Source organism: Scyliorhinus torazame, chromosome 11 (genome assembly GCF_047496885.1).
Source record: "Scyliorhinus torazame isolate Kashiwa2021f chromosome 11, sScyTor2.1, whole genome shotgun sequence".
Taxonomy (NCBI): domain Eukaryota; kingdom Metazoa; phylum Chordata; class Chondrichthyes; order Carcharhiniformes; family Scyliorhinidae; genus Scyliorhinus; species Scyliorhinus torazame.
In genome coordinates, this window is record NC_092717.1 from 165,960,666 (window position 1) to 165,984,557 (window position 23,892).

General features: G+C 46.3%; 1 protein-coding gene across 4 annotated transcripts in view; it reads right to left on the minus strand.

Annotated features, from left to right (window-relative positions):
• The window catches only part of LOC140385628 (matrix metalloproteinase-16-like), a 374,928-nt gene that overhangs the window by 100,036 nt on the left and 251,000 nt on the right, over positions 1 to 23,892 (minus strand). For all 4 annotated transcript variants that reach the window (XM_072467962.1, XM_072467961.1, XM_072467964.1 and 1 more), the window contains 2 exons: positions 22,964 to 23,125; positions 22,403 to 22,620 (listed from right to left, as the gene is read on the minus strand). In XM_072467962.1, coding sequence (XP_072324063.1) covers positions 22,403 to 22,620; positions 22,964 to 23,125 — 380 coding nt within the window. The remainder of the gene's footprint in view (positions 1 to 22,402; positions 22,621 to 22,963; positions 23,126 to 23,892) is intronic.

Below are 23,892 nucleotides of genomic sequence, written 5' to 3' on the forward strand. Positions count from 1 at the left end.
GAGAGGGGGACAACCACAGGGGATTCCTGCACTGACTGCCTCCCCTTTCTGGTGGTCACCCATTTCTCTGCCTGCACCTTGGGTGTGACCACATTTACATAACTGCGATCTATGACGCTTTCCGCCACCTGCATGATCCTAAGTGCATCCAACATCCACCTGCATGCTCCTAAGTGCATCCAACCGAACCATGCGGTCTGTGAGAAGCTCCAGTTGGGTGCACTTTCTGCAGATGAAGCCATCCGGGACGCTGGAAGCCTTCCGGACCTGCCACATCTCACAGTCAGAGCACAGCACCCCTCTAACTGACATTGCGTCAATTAATTAAAATTTACTGCGTGCCAAAGAAAGCAGTACGTGCGTTCCCCAACCGGAAACCATGGCTCAATCGCGAGATTGACTCCCTACTGAAGGACAGATCTGAGGCGTTCAAGGCAGACGACCCTGACCTATACAAGAAATCCAGGTACGACCTCCGCAAAGCCATCCGAGAGAATATCAAACCAAGCTAGAGTCACAGACAGACTCTCGGCGGTTGTGGCAAGGACTAAACAACATAAGGGCTACAAAGCGAAGCCGAACAGTATCTCTGGCAGCAGCGCACCCCTCCCCGATGAACTCAATGCATTCTATGCTCGGTTCGATCAGGTAACCAACAATCCGCTGGCGAGTGCCCCAGCAGCCCATAATTCACCCATACCCACCATCACAGCTTCCGAAGTCAGATTGGCCTTTCTGAAAGTGAACCCTCGGAAGCCGACAGGCCCAGACCGGATCCCTGGTCGTGCACTCAGAGCCTGCGCGGACCAGCTGGCAGAGGTATTCACGGACACCTTTAACCCGTCCCTACTCCGCTCCGAGGTTCCCACCTGCTTCAAGAAGACCACCATCATACCGGTACCAAAGAAGAACCAGGCAACGTGCCTCAATGACTACCGACCAGTGGCCCTGACTTCAGTCGTAATGAAGTGCTTCGAGAGGTTGATCATAAAGCGCATCACCTCCATACTCCCAGAACGCCTTAATCCACTGCAATTCGCATACCGCTGCAACCGGTCCACATCAGACACCATTTCCCTGGCCCTACACTCATCCCTAGAGCATCTCAAAAACAAGGACTCCTAATTGGACTCCTATTTATTGACTACAGCTCTGCCTTCAACACCATAATCCCAGCCAAGTTCATATCAAAGCTCCAAAACCTAGGACTTGGCTCCCCACTCTGCAACTGGATCCTCGATTTTCTGACCAACAGACCACAATCAGTAAGAATGAACAACAACACCTCCTCCACAATAGTCCTCAACAACGGCGCCCCGCAAGGCTGCGTACTTAGCCCCCTACTCTACTCCCTGTACACACATGACTGCATGGCAAAACTTGGTTCCAACTCCATCTACAAGTTTGCTGACGATACGACCATAGTGGGCCGGATCTCGAATAACGACGAGTCCGAATACAGGAGGGAGATAGAGAACCTAGTGGAGTGGTGTAGCGACAACAATCTCTCCCTCAATGCCAGTAAAACTAAAACTAAAGAGCTGGTAATTGACTTCAGGAAGCAAAGTACTGTACACACCCCTGTCAGCATCAACGGGGCTGAGGTGGAGATGGTTAGCAGTTTCAAATTCCTAGGGGTGCACATCTCCAAAAGTCTGTCCTGGTCCACCCACGTCGACGCTACCACCAAGAAAGCACAACAGCGCCTAAACTTCCTCAGGAAACTAAGGAAATTTGGCATGTCCACATTAACCCTTACCAACTTTTACAGATGCACCATAGAAAGCATCCCATCGGGCTGCATCACAGCCTGGTATGGCAACTGCTCGGCCCAGGACCGCAAGAAACTTCAGAGAGTCGTGAACACCGCCCAGTCCATCACACGAACCTGCCTCCCATCCATTGACTCCGTCTACACCTCCCGCTGCCTGGGGAAAGCGGGCAGCATAATCAAAGATCCCTCCCACCCGGCTTACTCACTCTTCCAACTTCTTCCATCGGGGAGGAGATACAGAAGTCTGAGAACACGCACGAACAGACTCAAAAACAGCTTCTTCCCCACTGTCCCCAGACTCCTAAATGATCCTGTTATGGACTGATTTCATTAACACTACACCCTGTATGCTTCATCCGATGCCAGTGCTTATATAGTTACATTGTATATGTTGTGTTGCCCTATTATGTATTTTCTTTTATTCCCTTTTCTTCCCATGTACTTAATGATCTGTTGAGCTGCTTGCAGAAAAATACTTTTCACTGTACCTCGGTACACGTGACAATAAACAAATCGAATCCAATCCAATGCGGGCCGATCTCCGAACCCTTGACCCATTTCTCCAGGCAGCTCCCCCTCCCCCCCTAGGAACACTGCGGGCACGTGATGGGTATGAGTAAGCATTCAGCAGAGAGGCAGGGGTCAGGCTACGGCATAGATTAAGGAGTACTTGTGCTCAGCTCTCTGTGGGTTATTATCACCCTCCCTTGCCCTCAACAGTGACCCACTGATGAGCACCCTGGAGTGCTGGGACACATACCCTGGGGGGGGGGGGGTAATCGATGATGGACCAGGCCACGGCCTAAGTGAAGCGGGGCAAGTATGAAGGCCTCCCTGGCCCTCTGGGCTTGCTGGACCCTCGCCACTGCCGCCTTCCCTGCAGCCTCCAGCTATTCCTCCGGTGCCTCCCTGGGCTGGTCCTTCAGCTGCTGCTGGGCCGGCGCCACCTCATTGTTCTCGTCCGCCTCAGAGGTTGCCACACCTTCCTCACCACCAACCCCCAACTCGTCACCCCGCTTTTGTGCGAGTTTGTGGAGGACACAGCAGACCAGCACAAAGCTGGCGTCCCTCTGGGGTTTGTAAGGCAGGGCACCACCGGAGTGGTCAAGACATTAGAACCGCATCTTGAGGAGCCCGATGCACCGCTCAATAACAGCCCGGGTGGCCGCATGGGCCTCGTTGTAACGCATCTCCGAATTGGTCTCCGGATTGGCATCATTAACCATGTCCTCAGTGGGTATCCCTTACCCCCGCCAAGAGCCAGCTGCCCATCCTGGGATGGTCCGCCAAGAGGTCGAGGATCACCAACTGCCCCAGGATGTAGCTGTCGTGCACACTCCCTGGGAAGCGGGCACACATGTGCATGATTTTCATATGGTGGTCGCACACGAGATGTATGTTCAGGGAGTGTAACCCCTTTCTGTTAACATCAGGCACTCCCAGATGGCCCGGTGAGTGGACAGCAACATGCAAATCATTCATTACCCCTTGGACCTGTGGTATCCCGGCGATGGTGGAGCAACCTACTGCCTGGACAACCTGTTGAGCTTGGTCCATGTAAAAGTTGACACAGTTTCACGCCTGGGCAAAGAAGGCACCCATGACCTGTTGGATGCACCCGTGGGCTGCAAGATGCCACACAGGTCACCTCTCGAGCCCTGGAAGGATCCTGAGGCATAAAAGCTCAGGGCTGCGGTGACCTTGAAGACCACCGGAGCAGGTGTCCTTGCCCTCCACGTGGTGCCACACCATATCCTTATCGAGGAGGAGCCTCCTGCAGCACGTGCTGTCCATCATCTGTTCCAATGATCAGCGATGCCTGTATACCGTGGGCTATCGTGGGACTCCCCCTCTGGGTCCCTCCCTGGCCTGATGGGCGGCCAGGTCCTCAAGGTGTGGGGCAGGGTCCGGAACACGGGCCACCACCTTGAGTATCTGCAGACACTGCAGCTGCCGCCGTCTCCGGCATCTGGCTATCCGGCCTAGCAGCAGCACTAGGGCAAGTTCTGCGTCCAAAATCCTTTCATAGTGTTCAATATCTGTAAGGCATTGGGAGAAGGTGTTAGACTGACAAACAGCGGTGGCTCTCACCCCGGGACCAACCAGTCCCCTGTTGATTCTCCCCCCTTCCCCACCCGGAACGCGCTGCCCATGCACTCCTGGCCACAGCAGGCCCGTCACCGGATCCAGACCTTATACCCTGAACAGGTTAGGTGGGGTTACTGGGTGTCAGGGATAAGGTGCAGATGTGGGCTAAAATAGGGTGCGCTGTCGAAGGGCCGGTGCAGACTTGATGGGCCAAATGGTCTCCTTTTGCACTGTAGGGATTCTATGATTCTACGACACCGCGCATAATGTCACCTGGATCAGGCGCTGGCCCCCTCCCCATGGCATTCACCCACTCTCCAGCCGTGGACATGCCCCAGAGCTGTGTCCCATCCCCTGGGTGTTCGGATCTTGGCTGCTGCATGTGTGGTGCTGCCTCCGTATTGTTCCGGCACAGTATCCAGGCATCACGGTCTAATTGGGATGTTCGGCAATGACTCCCACTTACTACATGGCCCACCCACCCACGGGATTCCCCTTGAGTTGTGTGAAGTGCTCACTTAACTACAAGTTCCAATTCCCAAAGGCCTCGGCAGTCAGTGGGATTGTAGTGGTTGGTGGGGCAAACGGGCAGGGACAAGGAATGGATACACACGATCCAGGGGTCAGCATGGTGGTGCCATGTGTGGTTGCGTTCCCCCCCCCATCCTCCCATGATGGTTCACCCCTGCGGAGGGTCTTCCACTCCCAACCGAGGGTTCCCCACTCCGCTGAGCACTGGGGCAGCAAGCCCAGTCCCATGGCTCTTTGCATGTGGGCAAAGATGGCTACTCACCTCCTCTGCTCCCCACAGAAGCCCTTCTGCCAGGTTCACATTTTTCAAAAGAAGTACTAATCGGCGCCATCGTAACCACTTGCTGGGGGGGCCGATGAATCATGGGAGGACGTTGGACAATGGGTGGCTCCCGTTAATTATATGGAAAGAGGGCTTAAGTGGTGATAATTGTTTCTCGTCCCGCATAAGCGAGATCCTGATTTGGCCTACATGAGCGTGCGGGTTGCATCGCAAACTGGCACTTGTTCTCGTTTTCAGCCTCTTCCTCTATTCACCGGCCTCATTTCCCTCGAGCGAGAGCGTAACGAGGCTGGAGAATCGCATCCTTTGTGTCTTGAGACTCAAAATCAAGATGCGGCCTCCGTACTAATCATGCATGAGAGCTGGCGTTTGGAGAGTGGTGCTGTCGGGACATGGCTCTGTTTCCGGTGGTCAAGCGATAACCATTGATGATGTATTTCCTCTTAGAGCTCCCCTGCTAAGCTGCTGTTACATTGGCGTGAGTGCATCTGTGTGTGCAATAGCATTACTATGTCTTGGAGGCTGCCATGGCCACTGCCTTGGTTGAAGGAATTGTACTATGTGTAGTTACTTCAGGGTATGTGTGAGTAGATCACAGTCCACAGCATCTACATGTTCCCTAGGCTGCTGCGCCTTCCAAGGATGACTCCATTGCTAAGATTGAAGCTGGCTTATTTTGCCTCTGGGATCATTGTGAGACTGATGACCTTTTATGATAATCTGATGTTGACAATGAATGTGTGTTGTGTCCCCTGCATCGGAGTCTGAAGAGAACTGCGATCGTGAAAACTCTTCTTCACCTTATTCCTCCTGAAATCTTGTAGCCAGGAGGTTGCTATGTGCATCGTGCCCATGTTATTGCATCCTCATGTGGCTCATTTGAATCCTCACTCTCTGCATATAAATTCCCTTCCAAGTCCTCCTTCTCCTCCTAGGAGATGTCTGGATCCTCCATGTTTCCCTGTGGCAACACATCCCTGCTTTGTTGCGCAAGGTTGTGCAGGGCATAGCAAACAATGATGGGGGGGGGCACTCTCTGCAGTGAGCATTGGAGAGCTCTGCCTGACCAGCCCAAGCATTTGATGTATCTTTAACAGGACAATAGTCTGCTCTATTAAAGACCAAATTGCTGAATGTGCAGTATTGTATCTCTCCTCAGATGTACTCTGTGGCTGTCGAACTGGGGTCATTACCATGTCGTCTGGGGGTACCCCTCATCACCGAGGAGCCAACTCTGCCACTGAGCTTCCTCAAATACCTCAAGCACCTTGGAGAGACTCAAAATGTAGGAGTTATGTCGGACCCAGCACAAACTTGCTGGATCTGCTTTCTATGGTAACAAATTAGCTGAATGTCCAGAGTGAAATCCTTTTCTATTAATTGATCCCGCAGGCTGCTGTAAGGGCTCTGAAGACCACGTGTGCGCATTGTAGGAAGCCTGAGATCGTAGCAAATCCCACAGCTTGCTTCATCCATGTGGAACTGCACATAATGGTGAGCTTTATTGAAAAGGCCATCCTTTGTGTATTTGTGTGTCGCTTATCTCCATTTATAAGCTGCATCTTCTGTCAACTCTTGGTCACACCAAAGAGGGTGCCTCTCCTCTTGTCAGCATCTGGGTCTTCCTGGAGCCTCGCTGGCTCTTGTTCCTCAGGGTGTCAATTTTCCCTGAGCTGTGCCAAAATGTGATGGGTCCTCATTCTAATTATAACTAGCAAGAAGGCAGCATTGCCTGCAGTCTGCATTCTCCACTCCTCCTTGTATGTGTGAATGGATTCAATTGAGCAATTGATGGTGGTTCTCGTGGAATGGCCTTCCTCCATATACAAGGCAGGAATGCAGTCTCCAGACTTTCTCAGTCTGCACCTCACATACTAAGGCCACTCCTTGCAGGCTGTTATCTTCCTGGAGGACGAGAAGTGGCTGATCATTCCCCTCATAGGTGACTGCGCTGTCACAAATCGGGTCTTAATTAGGATCAAAAGACCCACGTCCTGAGAACCAATCAGCCTTCAGCGGTCTTGACAATGACTACTGATATCCAATCCTTGAACTTTTGCTTCAAATTTAGAGTACCCAATTATTTTTTTCCAATTAAGGGGCAATTTAGCCTGGCCAATCCACCTAAACAGCACATCTTTAGGTATAAACCCACACAGACAGGGGGAGAATGTGCAAACTCCACATGGACAGTGACCCAGAATCAGGATTCAGACCCGGGTCCTCAGCGCCGTAGTCACAGTGCTAACCACTGTGCCACGTGCTGCCCTCCATTCCATGCACTTATGCCATGACTGCAAATGCTGTGCTTTTAATGCCATGACCAGTGCACTGGGAACATGCTGGCTTGTGCATCCCATGCTGCTTCTGCACACTGTAAGGATCCTCCTGTTTAAACCTTGTTTTCCCTGTGTATTCCTTTTATTTTTCGTCATTATAGGCTTTCAGAATTTTTGTACCTGGACAATTACTGGAACCTGCACCTTTAAGATGGACTTCACCTTTAATTTTAAAAAGGAGTTCAGCAGAATATGTTGACATCGGTGATGACTTAACTTAATAGACTTTGCTGGCAGCCATAAAGCGGTTTTATTTCCCCGGGTCTTGACTGACACTCAATGCTAATTGGTGGTGATCATCTCTGAATGTTCCTTACTTTGTAAGACCCTGTGTTTGCCTTCAGTTTTCGTTTTGATCATGAAACTAGAGGGCCATGGTCCTGATCTCTCTTTAAAGACCTGAAGAAAAGGCCTTTCTCGCTGCACAGCCTGTGAGACCTGCAGAAAAATCCAGTCCAGCACCGGCTTCTGGCAGGGTGGGTTGTTTGAAACACCTTTTTAAGGCTGACAGTTTATCTGGTGGAGGTTTTCAGCCGAGGTACCTCACGAGGGAGCAACCTCCATGAGCGAATGTATCCAGATACCATGTCATTGTTGCCCGAGACAGTCTGATGGACGACAACCCAGAGAGCCAGCGAGCACCGTTGCTCAAGTTACGAACGAGCACCGCGTCGTCAGGTGCGAAGTGTTGAAGAGGTCGATGTCAAACGCTGCAACGTCTTGCAAATCTTGATTACGGCGCACCTTCGTGCAGATGTCCGGTAGAATCAAACCCAGTCGTGTACGAAGCCTGTGACCCATTAACATTTCAGCAAGATTATCCCAGTTACTGCATTGGCGTGGTCTTGAACGAGAATAAAAATCTTGCAAGTCATATGTCCATCAAGCCAGACATCGGTTTCTTGAGCCTCCGTTTAACCGTCTGTCCACCCGCTCTGCCAAACCATTCAATGCTGTATTGTATGGGGCGGTGCGGATGTGGCGAATCCCATTGTTTTGTAAAGTTTGAAGTTCAACTCCCGTACCGGCCTCCCGAACAGGCGCAGAAATGTGGCGACTAGGGGCTATTCACAGTAACTTCATTGAAGCTATTAATATTATTATTATTCAGTGGCAAATTCCTTGCTCGTGAAAGAGGCCCCGTTATCGGTCACAAGTATCTCAGGGATTCCATGGGTGGATAAAGGAATGCGCAATCACTCGATGGTCACTCTGGTCGTGTCAATGCAGAACATCGAACCCAAGAAGATACAAGCGAAATCAGCATTGTCATGTGAGAGTACCGTTAAGAAATGGGTGTTCAAGAAATGTACCTTTAAGAAATGGGTGTTTATCAGTGATGTCAGAGTGTGGGTGGAGCTGGGTTGTCTGTCAGCTTTTTACTTTTGTTTTAGGCTGTTTGCTGCAGGGTGTGTTTTAGTTTTGTTTTCAGTGTTGGAGCTGAAGCCAGAGCAAGCAGGTGTACTGTTGTTCTCTCTGCCATGAAAAGACTATCTCTTGATCATTTGGTGAATTCAGAATTATAAATGTTTTCAGTAGCGAATGTAAACCTGATGTGCTTCTGTTAAAAGGTGTTTCTTTTGTCTTCTGGATGTTGTTTGGGACGTTATTAAGGATTACTTAGTGTTGTATTCTTTGGGGGTTGTATTTGAATTAATGGTTGCTGAGATGTTCACTGTATGTTTTAAAAAGGTTAACTTGAGTTCATAGAATAAACATTGTTTTGCTTTCAAAAATACTTTTCCATTTCTGCTGTACCACGCCTGTAGAGTGGCCCGTGTGCTCCCCATACCACAATCTATTAAAAGTTGTGGGTCAGGTGAACTCCATGATACACTTTGGGGTTCTCTAAATCCTGGCCCATAATAGCATTTACATGAGCCCACGGGGGCCCCAGCCACTCCCAAGGGTGTAGGGATGTCACCGTGTGGAGCTGCTGGTGCTCTTGACAGATGGAGCACTGCGGGGCCAATGGCTCAATATCCGTGACCAAACCCGACCACCAGGCGTAGCGTCTCGTCAGCATCTTCATTTTGGATCCTCTGCGGTGTCGGTTGTGAAGATCCTTCACACGATTCCCTCGCCCTTCGCTGGGACAACAACCCTTGTGCCCCACAGGAGGATCGCAACGTCCAACATCAGCTCCGACAATTTTGAGAAGAAAGCCTTCATCTCCCATGGGAGCCGTCATTGCTGCTGGCGGGAAACTGACATTTTCCATCATGCCTGATTTCATGCTCCCGCTCGCTACAATTCCTTCCGCTGGTGGGAGCAGAGAAGTCCACCCCACATAACTGACCTGAGACTGTGCAAAGGGAGACGTGAAAAAATTCAAACATCTGCCACAGAGAACAAAGGGTTATTTTGCCCAGAGATCTTCCAGTCTAGCTAGATTTTAAATTTTTAGGGTGGCATGGTGGCACAGTGGTTAGCACTGATGCTTCACACCACCAGGGTCCTGGGTTCAATTCCAGCTGCGGGTGACTGTCTTGAGTAAAGTTTGTACATACTCCCAGTGTCTGCGTAGGTTTCCTCCCACAGTCCAAAGAAATACAGTTTAGATGGATTGGCCATGATATATTGCCCCTTTGTGTCTAGTAGGCTTAGGGGGAATAGATCAGCATAGATAGGGTACTCTTTCAGAGGGTTGGTGCAGACCTGATGGGCTGAATGGCCTCCTTCTGCGCTGTGGGGTTTCCATGATTTATTTAAGTGCCAGCACATTAAATAATGCATTTTTACAAAAAAAACAAATTTTTTGGGGGGAGCACGGTAGCACAGCGCCAGGGTCCCAGGTTCGATTCCCCGCTGGGTCAATGTCTGTGCGGAGTCTGCACGTTCTCCCCATGTCTGCGTGGGTTTCCTCCGGGTGCTCCGGTTTCCTCCACAGTCCGAAGACGTGCAGGTCAGGTGGATTGGCCATGTTAAATTGCCCTTAGTGTCCAAAAAGGTTAGGAGTGGTTATTGGGTTAAGGGGATAGGGTGGAAGTGAGGGCTTAAGTGGGTCGGTGCAGACTCGATGGGCCGAATAGCCTCCTTCTGCACTGTATGTTCTATGTTCTAATTCTTTCAAATGAAGATATAACTTACTGTCCTAACTTACACTTTAGTGAGAAGGAAGTGAAAATGCAATAGGTTTTGCGCAGAATCAGACTACTGTAAATAAGCATGATGTTTGGTATTTCCTTGTGAAAAGGTTTGCTTTTAATCCAACATCTAAATTATACAGGTTATGGAGAGATGCATTTGGTGCAAAGTTAACAATTATCGTAGCTGGAAGAAATGACCATCTGTAATTGTGAGATATTTAATTAGATATCAATGACACTCAGAGCCTGCACGGACCAGCTGGCAGATGTGTTCGCGGACATCTTTAACCTGTCCCTATTACGCTCCGAGGTCCCCACCTGCTTCAAGAAGATCATTCCGGTGCCAAAGAAGAACATGCCTCAATGACTACAGATCAGTGGCCCTGACATCAATTGTAATGATGTGCTTTGAGAAGTTGGTCATGAACATGTTACTCCCAGAATGCCTAGATCCACTGCAATTCGCATACCGTCGCAACCAGCCCACAGCAGACGCCATCTACCTGGCCCTACACTCATCCCGAGAGCATCTTGACAATAAGGACTCCTACATCAGACTCCTATTTATTGACTACAGCTCCGCCTTCAACAGCATAATCTCAGCCAAGCTCATAGCAAAGCTCCAAAACCGAGGACTTGGCTCCTCACTCTGCAACTAGATTCTCGACTTTCTGACCCACAGACCACAATTAGTAAGAATAAACAACACCACCTCCTCCACAATAATCCTCAATACCGGCTGCGTACTTAGCCCCCGATGATACTCCCTGTATGCACACGACTGCGTGGTAAAATTTGGTTCCAACTCCATCTACAAATTTGCTGACGGCACGACCATCGTGGGTCGGATCTCGAATAATGACGAATCAGAATACAGGAGGGAGATAGAGAACCGAGTGGAGTGGTGTAACGACAACAATCTATCCCTCAATGCCAGCAAAACTAAAGAGCTGGTCATTGACATCAGGAAGCAAAGTACTGTACACACCCCTGTCTGCATCAACGGGGCCGAGGTGGAGATGGTTAGCAGTTTCAAATGTAGACTCTATCTACAGCTCCCGTTGCCTGGGGAAAGTGAGCAGCATAATCAAAGACCCTCCCACCCGGCTTACTCATTCTTCCAACTTCTTCCATTGGGCAGGAGATACAAACGTCTGAGAACACGCAGGAACAGATTCAAAAACAGCTTCTTCCCCACCATTACCAGACTCCAAAACGACCCTCTTTAGGACTGACCTGATTAATACTACACTCCTGTATACTTCACCTGATGCCGGTGTCTATGTATTTACATTGTGGACCTTGTGTTACCCTTTGATGTATTTTGTTTTTATTTTATTTTCTCCTATGTACAAAATGATCTGTTTGAGCTGCTTGCAGAAAAATACTTTTCACTGTACCTCGGTACACGTGACAATAAACAAATGCATCCATCCATGCTGAATGCCACCATTCAGTGCTGAACATTAATAATGGGTTTGTGGGGCAGCATGGTGGTGCAGTGGTTAGCATTGGCTCTGGGTCACTGTCCATGTGGAGTTTGCATATTCTCCCCATTGTAGTGTTGGGTGTTCTGATGTACAGATGAGCCAACACGGTTGTATTTGGTACAACGCTGTTTTATTTCAACTTGTTATTTACAGTTCTGTCTTGATACTCTGCACGTGGTGACTCCCTGTGTGTGATGTTAATCAGGTCCTGTCCTTGTCCTGGTCTCCAGATCTACTGGCCACCAGGTATCGTGTTTCTTCTCTTATACTGTCTCTGTCCTTGTCTATGATTGGTTGTCGTGTTGTGTGTGCTGATTTGTCTGTTGGTGTGTCTATCATGATGTGTGTGTTTGAATATCATGACACCCATGTTTGCGTGGGTTTCACCCCCACAACCCAAAGATGTGCAGGGAAGGTGGATTGGTCACGCTAAATTGCCCCTTAATTGGAAAAAATGAATTGGGTACACTAAATTAATATATATTAAAAAAATTTAAATAATGGGTTTTGTTCAGCTGGCTTCACAGCAAAACCGAATGTGCCACAGGAATACGCAGTGAAAATCGAACAACAGATTATTTTGGCTTCAGCTCATTTTTTAGAGACTGCTGTGAATAGTTGTTCCACCTGAAGGTCAGCACCTCCACTGTCAGGTCTACCCTCAACACCTTAATAAAATAGATTTACGGATGATTTAAGAACAAAGTCTGCTGTGTAATTTGAGGAATTGACCATTTATGACCCATTTGGACACCACAGGGCATTGTTGCAAACAGTAACTAGTGTGAAATGTCATCTGTTAAACCAGGAAAGAATTAGTGTGGGAGGTTGTTTAATCAAGGATGCTTGGATGCCAAAATTGAGTTTTTATTATTTGTTTCGTAGCTCAGGCTGTGTAAATGACCAGAAATACAGGTGGATTTAGGTGGTGTCAACAAGAATGCACTTTGGTTGTGTTTCACTTGTGAATTTAAGGTATTCCTCCTGTTCTCATAGAATCAAAGAAAATAGAAGGAGTCAGCCATTCGGCCCTTTGAGCCTGCTCCGCCATTCTTTACGATCATGGTTGATCATCAAGTTCTCCCTCCACAGGCAAATTTTTAAGAAATGTTGACAAAAAATAACTTTCCTTTCATCGGTCCTGCTGCTTCTGCGGCCACACCAGCTGCTGATGAATCCTTTGCATGCTCATTGACACCTAGGGCGGGATTCTTCGATCCCCCGCCGGGTCGGAGAATCGCTGGGGGGGGGGGGGGGCGGCGTGAATCCCGCCACTCCGACGCCGGGTGCCGAATGCTCCGGCGCAGGTTTTCGGTCGGGGGCTGGGATCGGGCCCGCTGGTTGGGGGCTGTTGGCAGCGACGCCCCCGGCAACTCTCCGGGCCCCGATGGGCCTGGCCAGTCCCGTCGGTGTGAAATGGACACGGTCCATCCCGGCGGGAACTGGCTTGTTGGCCGTCTAGCGGAGTCCTCGGGTGGGCGTGGGGGGATCCGGCCCGGGGGGACCCCCACGGTGGCCTCGCCCGCGATCGGGGCCCACCGATCTGCAGCCGGGCCTGTGCCGTGGGGGCACTCTTTCCCTCCGCAACGGCTTCTGTCGGGCTCCGCCATGGCCGGCGCAGAGAAGAAACCCGCTGCGCATGCGCAGGAAACACGCCGGCGATTCTGCGCATGCGCCAGAGCACGCTGGCAGTCCTGTGCATGCGCCAACTCGCGCCGGCTGGCAGAGTCCCTTCAGCGCCGGTTGGCACGGCACCAACCCCTCCAGCGCCGGCGCCTTGCACCTGGAAGTGCGGAGGATTCCGCAACTTCCGGGCGGCCCGACGCCGGAGTGGTTCACGCCGCTCTTGGCTCCGGTACGAGCCGGCCCGCCAATTCCGGGAGAATCCTGGCCCTAATTTCGCTCAGTGGATCTGAAACAGGAGCCAGAATTCTAACATACATAAGGATTAACACTGCTAGTTTTAGGGGCTGTTAGGAACTTCTGAAATTTAGGCCTAACACAACGATTGTTAGTCCCAGAAATTGGGCCTTGTACATGTACATGTCTAAAGCCATCTATAGTACGGTGATCAATGATCTATGCTTGTGTATTTGCTCACAACCACCACTGTGGTAACTGAGGCAGTGTGTGAGTCAGCAACTAATGACTGAGCCAAGGAGCTCTTATTATCAATAAAGACTAAAGAGATAATTATTCTGCCTCTCTAGGTGGGCAGTCTTAACTGCCAGGAGCACATACCAGAAACTCAGGCATGCACTGCACAACATTTCCATGCATTCATTTAAATTACTATATGTTCCCGGCACTGCAAACCTAGAAAATTACTCATTAAGAATTGGTTTGAAAAGCAGCTTGAATTCTACACGATGTTTAAGCAAAAAAACTGGCACATAATATAATAGCAAGAGGTGATATATAATGGTGATGACGGTTGCCTGATAACTGGGGAAACACAAGACTTTCCTGTTCGAAACATTTATATTTATATGGCACCTTATCCAACCTTTCAAGGACATTTTGAGGCACTTCTCACACAATGAATTCATTAAAGTGCATCTCCTGAGGGGCAAAAAATATCATTATAGAATGATACAGTACAGAAGGAGGCCATTCAGTCCATTGTATCTGTGCTGATGCCAATTAACTCCACCTCCTTACCCATTCTTCATACATCTGGAAATTCTCCCCCTTCATTAGACCTCAGCTGGTATATTGTGTACACTTCTGGGCGCCACACTATAGGAAGGATGTGAACGCATTAAAGGGAGTTCAGGTGAGGTTCACAAGAATGGTTCCTGGGATGAGAAATTTCAGTTATGGGGATAGATTGGAGAGGTTGTGACTGTTCTCCTTGGCGGGGAGGAGGCTGAAAAGAGATTTGATGGAGATGTTCAAAATCACGAGGGGGCTGGACAGAGTAGATAGAGAGAAATTGCTCCCCCTCGTAAAAGGATCAAGGATAAGAGGGCACTGATTTGAAGTGCTTTGCAAAGAAGTAAATGTGATGTGAGAAAAAACTTTTTCACACAATGAGTGGTTTGGGTCTGGAATGCACGGCCAGGAAGCGTGGTGGAGGCAGGTTCAAGAGGGTATTAAATGATTACTTGAATAGAAACAATGTGCAGGGGTATGGGGAAAAGCAGGTGAATGGCACTAAAACACAGTGCTTGTTTGGAGAGCCAGTGCAGACACGATGGACCAAATGATCTTCTGCGCTGCAACAATTCTGAGGTTCTGGGATTCATCCAATTCCCTTTGGAAATGTTTTATTGAATTTGCTTCCACCACCTTTTCAGACTGTACATTCCATTCCAGATAATAACTTACCGCATAATTATCTTTTCCTTATATTTAGGTTAATATCCTTGCTTTTAGAATGATGTCAATCTCTCTAACAGCCTTCTCAACTTTTTCCAGTACCTTCAGTGTACATACCATTCAGATCTCTCTTTTTCTGTACTCCCTTTAAAATTGTACCATATATATTCCTCCCACCTCCAAAATGCAATACATTGCACATCTCACTGTATTATGGGCCAGGGTTTAGAGAACACCATAGTATATCATGGAGTTCACCTGACCCACAACTTTTAATAGATTTTGGTTATGAGGAGCACAAGGGCATACTTTCCAGGTGTTATGCAACAGAGATCTAAAGTATTTTAAAACAAAATAATGTTTATTTTATGAATCCAGTTAACATTTTATAAACACACATTAAACATCTTATCAACTACCGACACAAATACCACCCCCCCCCCCCCCCCAAAGATACAGTACTCTATAGGTAACCCTTAGTAATTTCTTAACAACATCCATAAGCCAAACACCCTTTTTTCCTACAAAATCAGTAGGTTTGCATTCGTTACAGAAACAGGTATTACTTAGTGATCCGGAGACATTCTTTAGCATGCAGAGAGAGAGAGACCAAAATACACCCTCTTGGTATGAATTCAGCTCGCCAACTGAAAATCAAAAGTAAAACTCAGAGCCACAAACAGCTCAAAACAAAAGTAAAAAGCAGAGCCAGAGCCCAGCTCCACCCACACAATGACATCACTGCAGCCACTTGAGAAGACAAACATTTCTTAAAGTGACATTTCCATGACAATTAGTACATTTCATTTGCATGTGCCGGCCCATTTCACCAATCCATACTATCCCCCCCCCCCCCCCCTCCTCACTGTTAAGTACATTTTTGGGTTTTGTGTCATCTACAAACTCTGAAATTATGCCCATTATATTGAAGTCTATATCAAGAATATATATCAAAAAGAACAGTAATTCCAACACCAATACCTTGGGGACAGCACTTCCCTCTTGTCTGAAAAATACCATTCACCAACTGCTCTCTGCTTTCTGTCCTTAAGCCAATCATGCATCCATGCAGCAACTGTTGTTTTAACCTCACTGGCTTGGATTTTGCTAATAAGTCTATTATGTGGTACTTTGTCAAGCACCTTGACACAACATTACCCATACTAACCTCATCACCTCTCCCCTATTACTTCGTTAAAAAAATCAATTAAATTAAATTAGCCAAACTCAGTTTGCCTTTCACAGCTTTGTGCTGCGTTTCATTTATTAACCCAGTGTTTTTCCAAGTGTTAATTAATTTTGTACTGGATTGTTAGTTTCTCCATGACAAATGTTAGGCTACCTGGCCTATAGCTGCCAGGTCCATCACACCCTCCATTTTGAATAGGGGTGTAACATTTGCCGTCCTCCAATCCTCTGGCATTACTTGCATATCGAAGGTGATTGATAAATTGTGGCGGGAGCATTGCACTTTCCATCCTTACTTCCCTCAGTAACCCAGGATGCATCTCATCCAGGCCAGATGGTTTTCTACTTTGCATGCTATCACCTTATAAGTACCTCCATATACTATTTTTATTTTACCCAATGACTCCATTACTTCCTCCTTTACTGTAAAATTTACAGACTCTTTTTCTTTATTGGAGACCGATGCAATGTACCCATTCATTACTTCAGCTATGCTATCTGCCTGCACAAGAAAATCTCTTTTTTGATCCCAATAAGCCCTAACATTTCATTTACTACCCTTTTGTATATTTTATAAAGTACTTTTGTTTTGCTTTTATGTTGCCCCTAATCTATTCTAATTCACTCTCTTTTCTCTGTTTATTTCCTTTTTCATTTCTTCTCTCTCTTTTTAAAAAATCAGTTTGTTTTTTTACTGAATTTATTTCATTTTAATCTCATCTAGGGAGTTTACCTTTTAGATGCCTTTTCTTTCCCCCCCCATTGAATGTGTATCCAAACCATCTCCTCTTTGAAGGTCTTGCATTACTCATTTACTGTCTTACCTAGCAATCATTTCATAGAATTTACAGTGCAGAAGGAGGCCATTCGGCCCATCGAGTCTGCACCGGCTCTTGGAAAGAGCACCCTACCCAAGCCCATACCTCCACCCTATCCCCGTAACCCAGTAATCCCAGCTAACCTTTTTTGGACACTAAAGACAATTTATCATGGCTAATCCACCTAACCTGCACATCTTTGGACTGTGGGAGGAAACCAGAGCACCCGGAGGAAACCCACGCGGATCAGGGAGAATGCGCAGACTGCACACAGACAGTGATCCAAACCGGGAATTGAACCTGGGACCCTGGAGCTGTGAAGCAACTGTGCTAACCACTATGCTACCGTGCTGCTCAGAGCATTACATGCTCTGTGAAAGCCATTTTGTCTGGCGGGCTTCCTCAGAAAAGTATATTCGCACTTACTCTGGTCTCCTCTGACTGCTGTGCAGAACCTCATTGTTAGGTCTATAAAGACTTACCAAGATTTTTAATTAAATTGGCAATGGGACACCAATGACTCTTGTATGTTGGTTAAGCCCCTGCCTGCCTGGTGTGGGTGACCTCCCCTGCCTGTCCGGTCCGTTGAGGTGGTGGAGGACATGAACATGTCAGGAACATGATGCAACGCGATGTAAACCACACATTCCAACCATATTGTAAACTTACAGTTGTTCAGGTCTGGCAGGCAGGGTTAAAATACACCCTTAATTTATGGGTTTCTCCCATACTCGTTTCTCCCCTGGTCTCTGACTGGACTACAAGAATTATTCATCCACATTCAGTACAGTTGAGGTCTAAAGTCAATCATGAACCCAAACAAGATAAATTTTGATTTTTCAGTACTCATCCAACTTGCCAAAGTTAATTGTTCATTACAACCTCTTGATTAAACACAACAAAGCCACGACAAAATTCTGGAAAGTGTTCTGGACTAAGGACTTAAGTAATCTCAAGACCAATTCAGGTTTATCTAACAATCCTATGTACACAACATCTTCTCAAAATAAGCTCTGCTAACTGATTGACCCAGTTAACAGAATGTAGCAGAGCCTAGTTCCAATCCTGCAGGATAACTTTGTTATTTATTCAGTAAATTATAAAGAGCTGAAGAAAAATGAATAGCACAACAAATTATTCCTGGACAGGCTGACGATGTGTATCCCACTTGTTCTTTTACAGAAAGCTAATTCAGTCAGTCTTCCATGTATTTATACATGTCCCTGAAAACATTGATGCCTCAGTAAAGAGGTTGCATTTACAGAATTCAATACAACAGGGCCTGTACTTTCAACAGACTGCTGAGCCCCACTTCAGCACAGTTGGAAACATATTGTATGAAGTGAGAATAATTAAATGAGCAAAATGATGTATAATAAAATAGTTAATTATGAAATGTATCTTTCTCCCAGCCATCTGGCCCCAATTGTAATGATTTGCTGTAACAATGTACTGTCCAGCAATAAACTATCAATCTATAAAATATGCACTCCTGCTGCTTTTGATGTGAAAATTCAGCTTTATATTGGACAGAAGTGTGTGGAGCTACTTGAGTGAAAACAAATTTTAGATTAAACATTTAAAAGTTGTGCTCTCATTCTCTTCCTTTCAGGGTGGTCATTAAACAACGTCAGAACTACAATACGATGTGAAGGAAAATTAACACTTCTTAAATTACGAAAGTGGACTTATAATTTTAATAATAACAGCTGCCTGTATATTGAGTGCTGAGTATCATAGGCCTGGATGTTTGTGCAGTCGCGGAGACTTTGTATCATATCCAAATTGGCAGATGAACCCTGGTGTCGTTTAGCCCAAAGATCCTGCTGGTACGAACAGCCAGAAAGTTCTGGCCAATGTTTCTTATATGATTTTCAGATGGTATTAGTTTCCAACTTAGAAATCTCTCTAGACTAAAAAAGAACAAGATTGTGTGGAAGAAGAAAAGTATATTGAATGCAACTTTTTAAAACTCACTCCAAAGTAACAAGAAAAAAATTACACAATCTTTTCTCTCTGAAAGGAGATTTATTTGAGTAATAAATGAACAGTGTCAAAGAAGGCCACATCAATCTCCCAATATGCTCAGATGATCCTGGTCCCAGTTTTGGCTACACCATTTAGTTCTCCTCCTTCTTCCAACCACTCTCTCTTTAATATTGAAAATTAACCAGCAAGTGAGTAAAATGCTCTCCATGCATTGAAGTGCAAAGCTCCTTTGCCAATAGTCTCAGTAGAAGGCAAAGTTGGCAGTGTAACTTGATGTTGCAAATTGACTTTCCACTACATGTAATGGCCTGAGGTCGATAGCTGCAATAGGATCAAAAGAAGCTGCCCTTCTGTTGAATCTATCAGTTAGCTCAGTTGGCTGGATGACTGGTTCATGGTGGAGAGGGACGCCAACAGTGTGGGTTCAATTCCCGTACCGGCTGATGTTATTCATAAAGGCCCTGCCTTCTCAACCTTGTCTGATGTGTGATAACCCTCAGTTCCTCAAAGGGGAGAACAGCCTTTGGCCCTCTGGGATTGTGGTGACATTTACATTTTGATCACTGTGGAAAATCTGTTGCTCTAGTCTAAACTTAGATATAAGACCATAAGACATAGGAGCGGACGTAAGGCCATTCGACCCATCGAGTCCACTCCACCATTCAATCATGGCTGATTTCAACTCCATTTACCCGCTCTCGCTCCATAGCCCTTAATTCCTCGAGAAATCAAGAATTTATCAACTTCTTAAAGACACTCAACGTCCCGGCCTCCACCGCCCTCTGTGGCAATGAATTCCACAGACCCACCACTCTCTGGCTGAAGAAATTTCTCCTCATCTCTGTTCTAAAGTGACTCTCTTTTATTCTAAGGCTGTGCCCCGGGTCCTAGTCTCCCCTGCTAATGGAAACAACTTCCCTATGTCCACCCTACCTAAGCCGTTCATTATCTTGTAAGTTTCTATTAGATCTCCCCTCAGCCTCCTAAACTCCAATGAATATAATCCCAGGATCCTCAGACGTTCATCGTATGTTAGGCCTACCATTCCTGGGATCATCCGTGTGAATCTCCGCTGGACCCGCTCCAGTGCCAGTATGTCCTTCCTGAGGTGTGGGGCCCAAAATTGCTCACAGTATTCTAAAAGGGGCCTAACTAATGCTTTATAAAGCTTCAGAAGTACATCCCTGCTTTTATATTCCAAGCCTCTTGAGATAAATGACAACATTGCATTTGCTTTCTTAATTACGGACTCAACCTGCAAGTTTACCTTTAGAGAATCCTGGACTAGGACTCCCAAGTCCCTTTGCACTTCAGCATTATGAATTTTGTCACCGTTTAGAAAATAGTCCATGCCTCTATTCTTTTTTCCAAAGTGCAAGACCTCGTACTTGCCCACGTTAAATTTCATCAGCCATTTCTTGGAACACGCCCCTAAACTGTCTAAATCTTTCTGCAGCCTCCCCACCTCCTCCATACTACCTGCCCCTCCACCTATCTTTGTATCATTGGCAAACTTAGCCAGAATGCCCCCAGTCCCGTCATCTAGATCGTTAATATATAAAGAGAACAGCTGTGGCCCCAACACTGAACCCTGCGGGACACCACTCGTCACCAGTTGCCATTCCGAAAAAGAACCTTTTATCCCAACTCTCTGCCTTCTGCCTGACAGCCAATCGTCAATCCATGTTAGTACCTTGCCTTGAATACCATGGGCCCTTATTTTACTCAGCAGTCTCCCGTGAGGCACCTTATCAAAGGCCTTTTGGAAGTCAAGATAGATAACATCCATTGGCTCTCCTTGGTCTAACCTATTTGTTATCTCTTCAAAGAACTCTAACAGGTTTGTCAGGCACGACCTCCCCTTACTAAATCCATGCTGACTTGTCCTAATCCCACCCTGCACTTCCAAGAATTTAGAAATCTCATCCTTAACAATGGATTCTAGAATCTTGCCAACAACCGAGGTTAGGCTAATTGACCTATAATTTTCCATCTTTTTCCTTGTTCCCTTCTTGAACAGGGGGGTTACAACAGCGATTTTCCAATCCTCTGGGACTTTCCCAGACTCCAGTGACTTTTGAAAGATCATAACTAACGCCTCCACTATTTCTTCAGCTATCTCCTTTAGAACTCTAGGATGTAGCCCATCTGGTTTTATCAATCTTAGAACTCTAGGATGTAGCCCATCTGGTTTTATCAATTTTTAAACCTCTTAGTTTCTCTAGCACTTTCTCCTTTGTGATGGCTACCATATTCAACTCTGCCCCCTGACTCTCCTGAATTATTGGGATATTACTCATGTCTTCTACTGTGAAGACTGACGCAAAGTACTTATTTAGTTCCTCAGCTATTTCCATGTCTCCCATCACTAGATTACCAGCGTCATTTTGAAGCGGCCCAATGTCTACTTTTGCCTCCCGTTTGTTTTTAATATATTTAAAGAAACTTTTACGATCATTCCTAATGTTACTGGCTAGCCTACCTTCATATTTGATCCTCTCTTTCCTTATTTCTCTCTTTGTTATCCTCTGTTTGTTTTTGTAGCCTTCCCAATCTTCTGACTTCCCACTACTCTTTGCCACATTATAGGCTTTCTCTTTTGCTTTGATGCATTCCCTAACTTCCTTTGTCAGCCATGGCTGCCTAATTCCCCCCTCTGATAACCTTTCTTTTCTTTGGGATGAACCTCTGTACTGTGTCCTCAATTACTCCCAGAAACTCCTGCCATTGCTGTTCTACTGTCTTTCCCACTAGGCTCTGCTCCCAGTCGATTTTCGTCAGTTCCTCCCTCATGCCCCTGTAGTTACCTTTATTTAATTGTAACACCTTTACATCTGATTCTACCTTCTTTCTTTCAAATTGGAGATTGAATTCTACCATATTATGATCACTGCCTCCTAAGTGTTCCCTTACTTTAAGATCTTTAATCAAGTCTGGCTCATTACATAACACTAAGTCCAGAATGGCCTGTTCCCTCGTGGGCTCCATCACAAGCTGTTCCAAAAAGCCCTCCTGTAAACATTCAATGGATTCCCTTTCCTTGGGTCTACTGGCAGCATTATTTACCCAGTCCACCTGCATATTGAAGTCCCCCATGATCACTGTGGCCTTGCCTTTCTGACATGCACTTTCTATTTCGTGGTGCATTTTGTGCCCCTGGTCCTGACCACTGTTAGGAGGTCTGTACATAACTCCCATTATGGCTTTTTTGCCTTTGTGGTTCCTCAACTCTACCCACACAGACTCCACATCATCTGACCCTATGTCGTTTAGTGCTATTGATTTAATTTCATTCCTAATTAACAAAGCAACCCCGCCCCCTCTGCCCACCTCCCTGTCTTTTCGATAGGTTGTGAATCCCTGGATGTTTAAATGCCAGTCCTGAACCACCTGCAACCACGTCTCTGTGATGCCTACCACATCATAACTGCCAGTCACAATCTGGGCCACAAGCTCATATATACACATTAATAATATTTGAACAACTCTTACCTTAAAAACAAACATTTCACCCCGTAAGATAGCCAGAGTGTTGAAATTTCCATCACAGATGTTGGGCTTGGCACCTGGAAAGGAAGGTTTATCCCTAGTCGGTGGTCGAGGAGGTCTTGGTTGTCTGCTAGGCTTTCTTGGATCGGATGGTGGATTAAAACGATGTGGTGGTACTGTAGGTAAGGGTTTTGTAGGATGTGCAATCTTATCTGGTGGACCTATTTAAAAGTGTGGACAGACACCTATTAAATCAAGAATAATAGCTACTTACTTTCAGATATTAAAATTTGGGTTAGATTTCCAACTTGCCATCTGAGTATAAAACTATAATTGAAGAACATAACCTGTTATAAAGACCATCTATAAGACCATAAGACATAGGAACAGAATTAGATCATTTGGCCCATCGAGGCCGCTCCGCCATTCAATCATGACTGATATGTTTCTCATTCGTAGTCTCATTTTCATCGAATTATCCTTTTCACTGAAATCAATGGGAAACGTCAGTTTTATGCCTGAATGACAAGTTGAAAGTCTATACCATGAAATGCAGCTACACACCATATATCTTCTGGATGCCTTGTAAGTCATCTTGAGGAAGCTGGAAGTTTTCTGTATCCATATATTGATAAAATGGGGCCATGATTGCACTGGGATCATTGGAGTGTTCCAAGCCTAGTGCATGGCCTAGTTCATGAACGGCAACCAGGAATAGATCATTACCTGAAAATAAGAAAGAAAAATTGTCTAAATTGACTGTTAACTTGTATTGTTTTTTTAACAATGCTGTCAGTTGTGGTAATTTGTGGGTGAAAATGATACTGCTGAAGAGCGAAGGAAATAAGATAATTACAGAGAAGGGAACTGTCAAAAACACATATGAGAAGATTATTTTACGTTTATTAAGCACATTTCAGAGGCATCTTAAACTTCATATTTGATAGTTGTAATATTGGTAGGATACTCTTTGGAAAGTTCTCAAGCTTTCCTCCCCTATACTGAAACTGCATGGCAGCAGTCAAAGTGTTCCCAGTGTGGGAGAATATCTGAGAAGTCACTGACAAAAATCTTCTACCAACATTTGATACCATCACCATTCCAAATAAAATTTAGAATTTACAATTCATCATATTAGCCCAGATATGTATTTTTCGACATAAGTGTATTTGCTTCAGGGGGTGATTAGTTCAGTTGGCTGAGCGGCTGCTTTGCAATGCAGAGCAACAGCATCAGATCAGGTTTAATTCCTCTACCAGCTGAGGTTATCCTTGAAGGTCCTGCTTTCTCAGCCTTGCCCTCAGCTGAGGTGTGGTGACCCTCGGGTTAAATCACAACCAGTCAGTTCTCTCTCAAAGGGGAGAGCAGCCTCTGGGACTACTATAACTTTCACGGCAGCACAGTGGTTAGCACTGTAGTGCGAGGGACCCGGGTTCGATTCCCGGCTTGGGTTACTGTCTTTGTGGAGTCTGCACGTCGTCCCCGCATCTGCG